Source organism: Diabrotica undecimpunctata, chromosome 11, assembly GCF_040954645.1.
Source record: "Diabrotica undecimpunctata isolate CICGRU chromosome 11, icDiaUnde3, whole genome shotgun sequence".
Classification (NCBI taxonomy): Eukaryota; Metazoa; Arthropoda; class Insecta; order Coleoptera; family Chrysomelidae; genus Diabrotica; species Diabrotica undecimpunctata.
The window spans coordinates 32,393,664-32,407,484 of NC_092813.1; the positions used below are offsets into that span (position 1 = coordinate 32,393,664).

At 37.1% G+C, this 13,821-nt stretch overlaps 1 protein-coding gene across 1 annotated transcript; it reads left to right on the forward strand.

Annotated features, from left to right (window-relative positions):
- The first annotated feature begins 1,030 nt into the window (after positions 1-1,030).
- On the forward strand, positions 1,031-13,414 carry LOC140452857 (uncharacterized). Its single transcript, XM_072547191.1, has 2 exons — positions 1,031-1,621; positions 13,394-13,414. The coding sequence occupies exons 1-2, from the start codon at positions 1,031-1,033 to the stop codon at positions 13,412-13,414; spliced, it is 612 nt and encodes a 203-aa protein (XP_072403292.1).
- Positions 13,415-13,821: the final 407 nt, after the last annotated feature.

The following is a 13,821-nucleotide window of genomic DNA, read 5'->3' on the forward strand; positions in this document are numbered from 1 at the left end:
ACCGGCAAAATAACGCAAAACTAGCTTATGAGCTAGTTGACTTCAGTCATAATATTACAAGTATGACGTCGAACATTAACATTTTTTAAATTTCGCATAAAGTAAAAACTGATTGAAGGCAATAAAGCAAATGTAAGTAAACAGTTTAATTAGTAGTAATTTGATAATTAGTTCTGTGTTGACGAATACAGAATAACAAGCTATGATAATTCTGTATTGAGAAGAGTGTATTCGACGTCTCAAATCACAGTTTATTATTGATCATTACTTGAATTTTGGACAAAAACATACTCAGACTTAAACTGTTTTTACTTACATTACGTGATACGTATTACTATGACTGAAGTCAACCAGCTCATAAGCTAACGTCTAAAGGTGGGAAACTTTCGATAGATCTAATGTAATGTAAAGTAAATTATAGGTTTATATAGATAATTTCTCACCTCTACTACTTTCATTTCTTTTTATTTCACAACGTATTATGTTTTCTATCTTTTGCGTTATTTTGCCGGTTCTTAAGGCACTCATCCCTGTATTTTTTAAATAGACTTTATTATTATTTATTTACTATTTATTAATTTTAAAATAGTTTTTGTGATAAGTAAACAACAAATACATAGCAGATTATTATGATTGATGTTTATTCTTTTTAGAGCATTAAGATGGATGACGTAGCGGGTCCAAGTAATGTACAAAGAAAACGGAAGTTTATGTCGGTAGAAAAAAAGCAGATTGTCTGTAGAGTGTATGAAAATTGAAAAAGCACACTTCATACAGTAGAAGCTGTAGCTCAGTGTTCATTTTTAACGGGAGTATCCGTATCGACAATAGAACGCATTGTAGTGAAAAAAAGGTGACTGGGATTGTGCAAGCTCCAAAAGTACATTGTCGTGGTAGAAAAACAATTAATTTGGACGAGTATTAGAAAAATTTTGTACGCTCTACTATTCATTGTTTATTTTTTGAGAATAAAGCGCCAACCCTCGAATCCATTAGGACAAAGATAATAGAAAATGGTCTGATTCCAAAAATGAGCAAACAGACGTTAAGGATAATAATAAAAGAAGATTTAAAATTTGTATATGCCAAAAGATCCCGTAAATCCGTCTTAATAGAAAGAGAAGATATAGTCTCATGGCGACGAAGAGATCTTCGCTCTATTAGAGAGGTTCGTTCTGCCCACAAAAAGAATTACTATCTGGACGAAACGTGGGTAAATACTGGTCACACAGTATCTAAGATCTGGCAAGATACTACTATAACGAGTTATCGTCAAGCATTTGTGGATGGTTTATCAAGAGGGTTACGAGGACCAACGGGTAAAGGGCAACGACTGACTGTCGCCCATATAGGTAGTGAGAGTGGATTTTTAGAAGATAGTGCACTAATTTTTTTATCTAAGAAAACGGGGGATTACCATGAAGACATGGAAGCCCAACGTTTTGAAAAATGGTTTCAATCCCTTCTTTCACGAGTCGAGCCTAATTCGATAATAGTGATGGATAGCCGATTAGTAGAACATCTGCCAACTATGGCCACCAGAAAAGCAAATATGCAGAGTTGGTTAAGACAAAAAGGAATTCCATTTTCCGAGGACATGGTTAAGGCTGAGCTTATAAATGTAATTAGACACAATTTTGTTTCTTTATTAAGAAAGAAATTAAAAAAGAAACAAAATTTGTTTAATTTACTACTGTTTGTATTTTGAGAACGATTCCCGGAATGGAAATTGAGACGTCAATAAACTTACTTCAACCTTTAATTATGGCTTATTACCATTTAAATAGTAATTACTTAAAAATATCACAAGAAAATAGCTTCAGAACAATAATAAAATATATGAAATTACATAATTTACTTTTTAAGTGATTGAAATTAAATTTTAAAAATTGTTTGATGCCCATTGATCATTGCTTAATTACTAACCTTTCTTCTTATATGGCTTTTACTTTATCCGTCAAGACACACATAATAATTTAATAATTATATCGGTCTTAGATTTAATTTTTAGGTAATTACTTATGTATTTAAATAAATAATTAAAATTTTACTTTGGTATGCCCCTGAAAAGTTAATAAGGGAAATATCCTTTCGTCGCTTTAAATGCGATGTTGCTAAAAAATCGCCTTCAATTAAAAACTGTTTTATTATAGGACTATATTTGAGTCATTCAATTGAATCCTGAACAAATCCCCGTCGTTGGCTCAGTGAAGATGTTCGTTCAGTTGTAATGGAAACACCAAATAATAGTAGCAGAGTTTATTGTTGAGACGTACACTATGGGTGTTGACCCGGGATTACTTTGAGTAGAGACAGATGAAGTTGATCGTTGAAGACTATCAAGTTCGTTGAGTGAATATTGATTGAATGCTTTTCTAGGCAAGAGATATTAGTTTTATATAAACTTTAATTGGGTCAATATTTTCGCGGACCTCGCGTGACATGTGTATTTAATTTATGTAAATTGTTTAACTTTGTCAGCACTTTTGACTGATGTCCAAATTATATTATTGATAATTGACCAAATGTGTATGTAACCTAATTAACTACGTGTGTGTATTTAATAACAAATAGATTTATTCGGTCTACTGGGTGATAAAATTATACTGTCCAATTTCGGATATGAATTCTAAAGATTTGATATTGGACATACTGCGGAATCGGGAAATCTGGCCCAAGTGTCAATACTCAAAGTTTACATATAAGTATTACATAACATAGTAAAATTCAAACATGATAAATTATAAATAGTTTAAGAATAATCAATAATCTTCCAACCGTACCCTAGCTATCAATGTCCGACTCTATCTCTAGATTAAAATTAGGGCAATTGGATGAAAATGTGGAAAGTGGGATGTCAACTTGGGAAGTCGACGGTACATTGTTGTGCCGATTACTAACTAATACAGGCACTTCCTGTTCGTTAGTCTGAGTTTGTGGATTCCCTGAACGACATAGTCGTGCAACAGGACGGTACTTCCATAACGTGAGTATCCCAATTATTACCATTATAGTAATGATCCCGGTGGCCACAAAATAATGCCAATTAGATTCGTGAATCAATCGCCACTGCGTATGCGTCATTTCTTGTTCCAGACTCTCCTCCTCAAGTAACACATAACGTAGCTCTCCTCCTGGTATGTCAAGGTAGGTGTTTAGAGGCGTGTTAAACTTGCGGGGTGTCCTCGCCACCAGTTGGGCCACGGGAGTGATTGGCGACTTCAGGTAACTCGTCACTGCTCTGTCCACCCCACTGCTAGTGGGGAGTAATGTAATATTTTTCATTTGGGCGATACATTTGGGTGAAAGCTTCAGGAATGTGACTCGTTCCAGTACTCTTTCGCTCCGATTTCCATCGCCAATAATGGATATGTGTATCGTGACTGGCGTGATAACTAGCCAGAGGTTGGGAGTACACATCTTACTCCATTGAGCTGTCTGTATTGTCCTGGCTACCACTGGACATGTGCTATTCTTAGATCGCTCATAAATTTCTTCAAGTATGCAGTTTGGTTGGGTATCCATGTTTCTTATAGCCGTTGGTGAGCACGCTATCTGCGCCTTTGTCAACAGTAAGCACCTTTCTCTATCTTCCGCGGTCAATTCTAAGTAGTGCAGTGTGTTATAATCTACGACCAGTAGATTCCTTGGGGTGACAAATGTGCCCAACACCGACCCCTCAACGTTAAGTGGTATGGCCGTGACGTTGAGCATGCTGTACTTATTTTTCCCTGTCACTATGAAGTAGCCGATGACTGTTATATATCTGTCGTCATGACTGACTTCTGTTTCTATAATGGGTTGTCGTCATATTTCGACCCCTTGAGGCAGTATCTGCCCTGCTTTCCCTATTAATTTGGTTATTTCACCCGGTTTCACTGTATCAATGAAGTGTCCGTGGTTATAGTGAAGGTTTAATATTTCCTCGTAAAATTGAGTATATTCGTTTATGAAGTCCATAACTTGTAATGCTATCGTTTGTATTCGTAACGTGCTATATTCGGTTTCTAGTTTTTGTGCTTTGTCTTCTACTTCGTTAAGTCCTTTAGATATTTCTTGTAGACCTGTGATTAGTGCTTTGTTAAACTTGTTCATTTGCTCGTTTATCCTGTTCTCTGTGTGATTGATTGATGTTATTGTTTCTAACATTATCTTCGCCTGGTGCTGTGATCCCTTTATTAGCTCCTTTTGGTTATTATCTAATGCTTCAATGTTACTGTAGGCTTCGTCATTGACTCCAAATACTGAGGTTAATATTGTTTCTAATATTCCTCTTCTTTCCCTTCCTTTTATTTCTACTGTCAACCCCTCGCTTACTGACTCCGCCTTTCTTTGTCCTTCCTCTAACTTCTTTATTATATCCTTACAATTCACGATTTTTATCTCATGACACAGTTCTCGTACGCCTTGTATCATATTTCCTATTAGTTGGTGCTCTGTTCGAATTCTTCCTTTTTCGAGTAACACCTTTATTCGAAATGTTCCCCGGTCTATGACGACTTCTCCAAGGTCTTCTGTGAAAAATCCTGGTACCGGATTATATATTTTATACGGTTCTGCCTTTATGGGTTTTAACATCGTTAAAAACATTATAGCTACTAGTATTTTCTTCCATCTTAGTGCTGCTGCCTTCTTCGGCTTTTCCTGTTTCTCTTCTTCCAGTCGTATTAGTTTATGTATGGGTCTTTTAGTCAGTTTCCCGTTTGCCTTTCTCACTGTTACTACTCTGGTTAATCCCTCCGCTCCAGGGTGTGTTTCTGTTACCCTCGCTAATGGCCATCTGCCTGGAGGTGTATCCTCTTCTTTAATCATAACTATTTCTTCTTCTTTTATGTTAGCGTGGGCCTTATGCCATCTATTTCTCTGTTGTAGTTGGTGCAGGTATTCCTGTTTCCAAATTTTCCAGAAGTCTCTTTTTATGTTCTCCAATAATCTCCACCTCGTCGGCATCTTCAAATAAGTCGTAAGCTCTTCTTCCCGATTTGGTGATATAATTTCTCTCCCTATAAGGAAGTGAGCTGGTGTTAGGGCTATTTTCCCTTCAGGGTCTTCTAATGACCCACATAATGGTCTCGAGTTCATACATGCTTCTATTTGTGCCAGCACCGTACTCAATTCTTCATATGTTAGAACTGTTTCCCCGATGATTCTTTTCAAGTGATATTTCATTATTCGCACTGCGCTCTCCCATAATCCTCCGAAATGTGGTGCATATGCAGATATGACATGCCACTGGGTACCTAGTGCCAGTAATCCTTGTTTTATCTCGTCATCTATTTTTTGATTTTCTGTTTTCAACAAATTTTCTGTTCCTACAAATGTGGTTCCGTTATCGCTGTATACGTTGTTGCACTGTCCTCTGCGTGCCGTAAATCTCTTAAACGCTGCGATGAATGCATCCGTAGACATATCGCTTACTACCTCAAGGTGTACTGCCTTCGTTGACAGACACACAAATACTGAGATGTAGCCCTTATAGCTCCTCTGTCCTCTGCCTCTCGTGGTACTTATTTTTATTGGCCCGGCATAATCTATCCCTGTGTTAGTAAAGGGATGACTCGGGTTCACTCTGTCTTTCGGTAGATCTCCCATTAATTGTTCTGCTGCTTGGCTTTTATACCTCCTGCACCTTAAACATTTTGCTAGATGATCTTTCACGGTTCTTCTGCCGTTGATTATCCAGTATTTCCTTTTTATGTACTGTAGTGTTTGTTGTAATCCGCTATGTAGATTTCTTGCGTGACTATCTGTTATAAGTAACTTTGTTAATGCACTATCCTTTGGCAAAATTATCGGATGTTTTTCTCCGTACTTTAGATTCGTGTGTCTCAGTCTTCCGGTGACTCTTAGAATTCCTTGTCTATCCAGGAATGGTACCAATGACGCTAATTTATTTTTCTTGTCTAATTGCTGTTTCTTCGTCAGCTTATTTATTTCTTGTTTGAAGTAGGTTTGCTGTGTGTGATATATCACCTTTAATAGCGTTTCCTCTTGAATTCTTGGACTGTAAGCTGACTTTGTCCATTGTCCTTCTTTTTTTTGCATTTGTCTGCAAATCTCCTACAATATAAAAGTACTCTTCTCATTCTTTCTAAATTTGAGAATCTCTCGCATATGTCCTCCTTTATCGATGTCGTGTGCACCGTTATTTTCGTTTTGACTTCCTCCTCATTTGTCTCTGGTATTTCTTCTGATTCCTGCGTTAAAGTTTTGTTACTAGTCAGCCAAGTTGGTCCCTTCCACCATAGCTCTACTTCTAATAATTCTGATGCGGTACTTCCACGTGAGAGGATGTCCGCTGGATTTTCCTTTGTATCTACCTTATGCCAATTTTTCGGTCCTATAACGCGTCTTATTTTGTAGGGATTTCTTCATTAAATTTGCTAGTAGTACCGCGGCACACAGCTCGAGCCTCGGTAACTTCGTTTTCCCTTTCAATGGTGCGACTTTCGATTTTGCTATCATTAGATTCGTTTTAATTTCTGGGCCTAATACCCTTGAGTAGATTACCGCTCCATATCCTTTCATAGACGCATCTGCAAATCCATGTAGTTCTACTCTGTTTATCTTGCTTAAGTTGTTCCACCTGGGCAATGTTATTTTCTCCAGATTTACTAATTGCGCCTGGTATGTATTCCACCTGCTTTGTTGGTTGCTAGTTAATTCTTTATCCCAACTGGTCTTTTGCTCCCATAATTCCTGTATGAACATTTTCGCCTGAATTACTACAGGTGCTATCCATCCCAGTGGGTCGTATAATTTTGCTACTTCTGACAGTACGTGTCTTTTCGTTATTTTTTTTTGCCGTCGTTATCCCTATTTTAAATGTGATTATATCCTCTTTAGGTGACCAGTGTATTCCTAACGTTTTCCGTACTTCTTCTTGTTTGAATGCCTTGGAGTCTACGTTCCTCATATCCTCCGGTACGTTCTCCATTATTTTTTCTTCGTTGCTCAACCATTTTGTAAGAATGAAACCTCCTTTTCTGAACAGTTGTATTAATTCCTTTTGGGCTGTTTCTGCTTCCTGCACTGTCTCAGCTCCTCCTAGTATATCGTCTACATACATGTTTTCTTTTACAATTTTCGATGCCAACGGGAACCTCGCTCCTTCGTCTTCTTGTAATTGTTGTATTGTTCTTAACGCTAAAAAGGGTGCTGCGGCCGTGCCGTATGTCACCGTCGTTAAGTTATACTCTTGTATGTGGTCCTTTGTGTCCTTTCTCCACAAAATGTTTTGATATTTTTGGTCTTCTTCTGCCATTCTGATTTGTCTAAATATTTTTTCCAGATCCGCTGAGTATGCTACCTTATTGGATCTCCATCGTAATAGTATATTTGTCAAATCTTGTTGTAATTTCGGCCCTGTGTGCATAATATCATTCAGGCTTACTGCCGATGAGCTTTTGCTTGATGCATCAAACACGGCTCTTATTTTCGTTGTAGTACTATCCTCTTTTCTCACTGGATGATGAGGTAAGTAGTACCCATCTCCCTGGTTTTCTGCTATTACCATATGACATTGGTTTTTATAATCTTCCATGAATTGTCTGTAATTCGCTTCTAACTGTTGCAAACTTCCTTTCTAGTTGCATCAATCTGGCGAATGCTTGCTGTTTAGATTCTCCTAATTTTGCGACGTCTTCCCTAAACGGAATTTTTACTTCGTATCTCCTTTCTTCATTCCTTTTTACAGTCTGTCGATACAGTTCTTCACATTCTTGTTCTTCCACTGAGAAACTTGTGTCCTGATTTACTTCTTCTAATTCCCAGAAGTTCTTTATTTGTACGTCCATTTCTTGTCTTGATATCATACAGCATACTTCCGCTTTTATATTCTCCCTTTCTCGTGCTATTCCCGAAACTATCCATCCTAGTTTGGTGTTTTGACTCAGGAGTCCATTACTTATTCTGTGCATCCCTTCTGTCAATATGTAACTGTATTCTTTTACTCCTAGTAGTAAGTCTATCTTCCCTACCTTGTAATATCTTGGATCTGCCAGTATTGCATTTTTCTCGTTATAGTCCGGTAGAATTATATCCTGTTCTGGTAAATTCCTTGTTATCTTCGGTAGTACTAGTGCTTCTATTTCCATCTCGAAGTCACTTTCGTAATGAGTTTCGATTATAAGTTTCATACTCCAGTTGGCTGTTTTTTCTCCTGACGAGCCTATCCCGGATATGGTCGCCTGTATGGGCTTCCTTGTTATTCCTAGCGTCGTCGCAGCTTGTTCCGTTATAAATGCGCATTGTGACCCTTGGTCGATTAGTGCTCTCATTATGTGTGAATCTCCTTTCGCATCTCTTATGCGTACCACAGCTGTCGCTAGTAATGCTTCACCTTCCTTATGGCTTGCACAATTTACTGAATTCTGCCCTCTTTGTTGGTCGTTGCTATTCCTAGGCCCATTGGTATCTTGTGTATTTTCTCGCCTTCCGTTATTTTGTTCTCTGGCGTTGTATGGATTATTATTTCCTCCTCTGTACCTATCATCTTGGTACCCGTTTCTTCTATTGTTTGAATCTCTTCCATTTCTTTCTTGTGTTTGTTCTCCTTTCGTTCCATTGGAGTTTCTTTTGTTGCTTGTGTTTCCTTTTTCATAATGCAACATATGGTGTTGCTCTCCGCCACAGTGTCTGCACCTATATTGTGAATAACATTGTTTTTCTTTTTTATGTGCTAGGCAGTTTGTACACAATCCTTTTTCTTTTATCATCCTGTTCCGGTCTCTTACATTGAGTTCCTGAAATTCTCTGCAGTTCGGTACTCCGTGATCTCCGTTGCATATCAGGCAATGTGTTCTTGGTTTCCTAAGAGATCCTCCTTGCTTCTCTTGTCTTTTTTCTGACTCCAGCAGTTCCAGTGTCTGAAATCTTCGCTGTAAGAATGTTTGTGTCGATTTGTACGTCGGTATCTCTCTACTGTCTCCGATGTGGTTTTCGTACAGCCTCCTAGTTTCATTGTCCCATTTCGTTATGATAATTCGGGCTATCAATGGGCTCCACGCTTCCGTGTCTGTTCCTAACCCTCCTATGGCTTCCAGACTTTCGTGGAAGGTGTCATGTAGTGATTTCAATGCTATAGCAGAAGATTCCTTTACTTCCTGCGCTAGTAGCATCCTGTCTATTAATTTAAACAATATCATCCTTGGGTTCTCATACCTATCTTTTAGCATGTTCCAGGCCACTTCGTAGTTGGCCTCGGATATGTTTAAGTGTTGTATCATTCTGTTGGCTTCCCCTCTTACTTGAGTCTTTAGGTACTGCATTTTTTCTGCGTTTGATAACTGGTCGTTTTCATGTATTACTTTAGTAAACAGATCGTGGAAAGTTCTCCACGTTTCATATCTGCCTTCATACACAGGGATTTTTACCTGCGGCAATGTCACACCGTCCCTCCTCTGTGTGCTTTCTGGCCGTTGCATTCCTGGCCTTACTTTCTTTAAAACTCCCCTGACTTTCCTCTTTAGATGATTTATTCTCTCTACTTCTCCATTATCTGTAGCGTCTAGTTCCTCATTTACTGCTGCTTCAATCATTAGTGTATTCACCTTTTCCATGTATTCTCTTAACTCTGACTGCAATTCTTCATTCTCCTGCAAGTCTTGTTAATTTTCTGGCCGTAATAATTCCTCGATTCTTTGTTTTCTTATCTGTATCTCCTTTACTTTCGGTGCTTTTCCTCTTTTCAGCACCCTTCCATATTCTTCCAACAGGGTTTTCCCCTCAATGTATATCTTAAATACCTGATCATAGTATTTTGTTTCAAAATATTTTTCTTTCGTTATACCGCCTTCTAGCAGCTTTTTGTGGTTATTTAAAAATTTTGCCCAATATTCTTCTAATTTTTCCTGTCTATCCCGGATGTATTGTTGATTTTTCCGAGATTGGGAATCCTTTTTTGTATTTGAAACGAGTTTCGTTATTTCTGTTCCTATTTCCGCTTGCTTAACGTATATACTTTCCATGATTATTTTTATAAATTTTTACATTCAGCGGTAAATATGTTAGACAATACGAAATGTACGTTATTTATTAAATAAGTATACCTGTACTATAACACTTTCTTTTCTATCGGAATGTGCAATTTAGCGAAATATGAGTTTGACCTTGCCTGCTGTGCTATTCTTTGTACTGAGGTAGGTCAAGATGTAAACGACACACTCTCACAATGATATATATCAAAATAAATGAAATTATTTGCTACGTAATTATTTTAATTTTTCGAAATAAAGTATTTAATTGAAATTAAAAGCAAGCTATATGTATAAACGTTTCTTTTTCCAAATTGTCATACAAAATTACTGTTTAGTAAATTATAGTTGTGAATGACGTTTATTTTTGTTTTATCAATTCTCTGTATTATTTAAATGGTATACATTCTAAAGTAGATTATTATACGATTGATAGAGTGGAGATTGTTGTTCTAAATTGTTAAATTGTAATAAAAAAAAAACTTGTTAAATTGTAAGATTGTAAAAGTTGGAAGATTTTGTAATTATTCAAAAACTTACGGTTTTTTGTGTTCTTAGACGTTGAGGATCCCTCGCTTCTGGTGGGTTCTGCAATCGGTCCTGTCCTTTGGCTGCTCTGCGGCTCTAGTATGGCTCTCGGCTTTGGTACTGCTCTCGGCACTAGTATGGCTCTCGGCTTTGGTACTGCTCTCGGCTCTAGTATGGCTCTCGGCTTTGGTACTGCTCTCGGCTCTAGTATGGCTCTCGGCATTGGTACTGCTCTCGGCTCTAGTATGGCTCTCGGCTTTGGTACTGCTTTCGGCTCTAGTGTGGCTCTCGGCTTTGGTACTGCTCTCGGCTCTAGTATGGCTCTCGGCTTTGGTACTGCTCTCGGCTCTAGTGTGGCTCTCGGCTTTGGTACTGCTCTCGGCTCTAGTGTGGCTCTCGGCTTTGGTACTGCTCTCGGCTCTACTTTGGCTCTCGGCTTTGGTACTGCTCTCGACTCTGGTACAGCTCTCGTTCTCCCGGGTCTAGTGGTCTCTCTCTGCTACTGAGGGTGTTGCTGGCGTGGACTGTATAGGCTTTCTCAAACTTCCTTGAAGTATTCTGTTTCTCGATAGGACCATGAACAAATCCCCTTCGTTGGCTCAGTGAAGATGTTCGTTCAGTTGTAATGGAAACACCAAATAATAGTAGCAGAGTTTATTGTTGAGACGTACACTATGGGTGTTGACCCGGGATTACTTTGAGTAGAGACAGATGAAGTTGATCGTTGAAGACTATCAAGTTCGTTGAGTGAATATTGATTGAATGCTTTTCTAGGCAAGAGATATTAGTTTTATATAAACTTTAATTGGGTCAATATTTTCGCGGACCTCGCGTGACATGTGTATTTAATTTATGTAAATTGTTTAACTTTGTCAGCACTTTTGACTGATGTCCAAATTATATTATTGATAATTGACCAAATGTATATGTAACCTAATTAACTACGTGTGTGTATTTAATAACAAATAGATTCATTCGGTCTACTGGGTGATAAAATTATACTGTCCAATTTCGAATATGAATTCTAAAGATTTGATATTGGACAAATCCTATGTTGAATTGTCAATATAAATGAGTCAGATAACATTAAATTATTAGAAGAATTTTTCACCAAATAATAAAAAAACAAAATTTGTTTAATTTACTAATGTTTGTATTTTGAAAACGATTTCTGAAGTGGAAATTGAAACGTCAATAAACGTACTTTAAACTTTAATTATGGCTTATTCCCATTTAAATAGTAATTACGGTAACATGCTACAAGAAAATAGCTTTAAAACAATACTATTTACAGCTATAGTGAAGTCGCTTTACCCTGTCGTATTTAGGATTAACGCCCGAAAAATAATTTATGACTAGTTACAGTCACTCTGTTATGCTTTCCCTTTTCTACCTGCTTTGTGGTACCGAACCTCCTACTGGTCGGCTGTAGTACTTGGGGATAAATCAGCGCTACCAAAACATCTTTTTTATAAATCGTGAAAAAACGCAAATTGAATGCTTTGTGATGATAATTTATTAAAAAACTTTTATAATTTTATTTCAAATGAAATTGTCTCGAGGAGTGCATCCATTTCTTGCGGTCGCATACCTGGATAATTTTAGTTGTTATATTTGCAAAAATAGTAAACAGTCTGCGGAGTCGAGGCTCTCCATTGACCGGACTCATCGGCCAATGACCGAAGCGCACTGCCACCGAGGCCCCGCCCCCTCATGTATATATTCAGAGAGCTCCGAAAAATCTCGCTATTAGTATTCAACGATCGCCGGTTTTCAATAGTGACAATGGATAACGTACAAGAAAACGATAGAACACCTAAATATAAGTTTTTATCTCCAAGTGAGCGTTGAATTGTGTTGAAAGTGGAAAATTATTTTATTTTAGAAAAAATCAACATGGGACCAATTACATCAGTACTGGCAGTCCAAAAAAGGACAAGTGCAGCTTGTGGAATTTCAGAACGGACCTTCCAAAGAGTTCGCAAAATGAGTGAGGAGGAATTAAGTAAGGAAAATAAAAGAATTCGTTTGCATCCAAAAACCCTCGACTTGCCACAAGGTATTAAAATCTCAATCAGAAATATCATTTATGACATGTACAAAGCAAAAGAACATGTTACAAGAAAGACACTTATTTAAAAAATAAAGCGCAGAGAACTTTGTGATATGGGTTTGACCAGTTTATCAAAAGTATTAAAAGCTATGGGTTTTAGATACAAAAAAATCAATAATCGTAAAGTGTTGTGCGAGCTGTTCAATGTTGTTGGAAAAAGGTGGAAATTTATAAGAAACTAATTAAAAAACAAGAATTCCGAATTTGCCAGATAATTTGTGTGTCTTGACGAAACATGTATTTTTGCGAAAGGAAATAATATCAAATCATCCTGGCAAGATGATTGTACCAAATGCTATTCGAGTACTAGTGCGAGTAATGGCAAAAGATATATTATATTGCATGCAGGAAATACGGAAGGTTTTATACCCAATGCTAGTCTTATATTTTCTTCGACAAAAAAAAACTGATGATTACCACGGAAATATGGACGCCGATATTTTTGAACATTGGTTTGAGGAAAAATTATTAAAAAATCTAGAAAATCCGTCATAGTAATAGACAATGCTTCGTATCAGACCAGAGAGGAGGAAAAGTTTCCCACAAGCAGCTGAAAAAAAAAGACTTAACCCTGCTGTACCGTTCGAATCAACTATGCAAATGTACTGTTCGGGTCAATATGACCCAACTATGGTTTACGGTCCTTAATCAAAATAAAATAAGCTAATGGTGCTAAACAAAACTTTATTAACAAAAAATTATTATGTTGCTAATGTTAAACCTTAATACTCAAATTAAACCTTATTAACAAAAATGTAAGACATTTTTTTCTCTTTAGGCTTTTCCCAAAAAAGCCTAAGAACAAATATCTACAAAATTTAATTTTAATTTACAACTGGGACAGTAATAAAAAGAATGGGTGTTACAAATATGTTTGTGACATTCACAACATAAAATATTAGTCTTGTTATCGTTTTTAGAGCAAAATTTACAGCGTGCTCGTTTAGCAGGCGGAGTTGGATTGTTCATAGATGATTCACTAGAATTTCCATCTTATCTACTCGCTTCTGTTCGTGTTCTTTTTACCAGTTCTTGTGAGTCTTTAGTTCTTGGTAAATTTTTTCTGGAAAAGATAAGTGGTTTCAGTGTTTTTCCCAATTCCTCAAGAAAAATTCGCCGTTTTGTAAGTTTGTTGGTGTTCCAACAATCAATAAGCTGATCTAGAGTAACCACTGCTCCCTTACTGGAATTGTAATCTAAAATAAT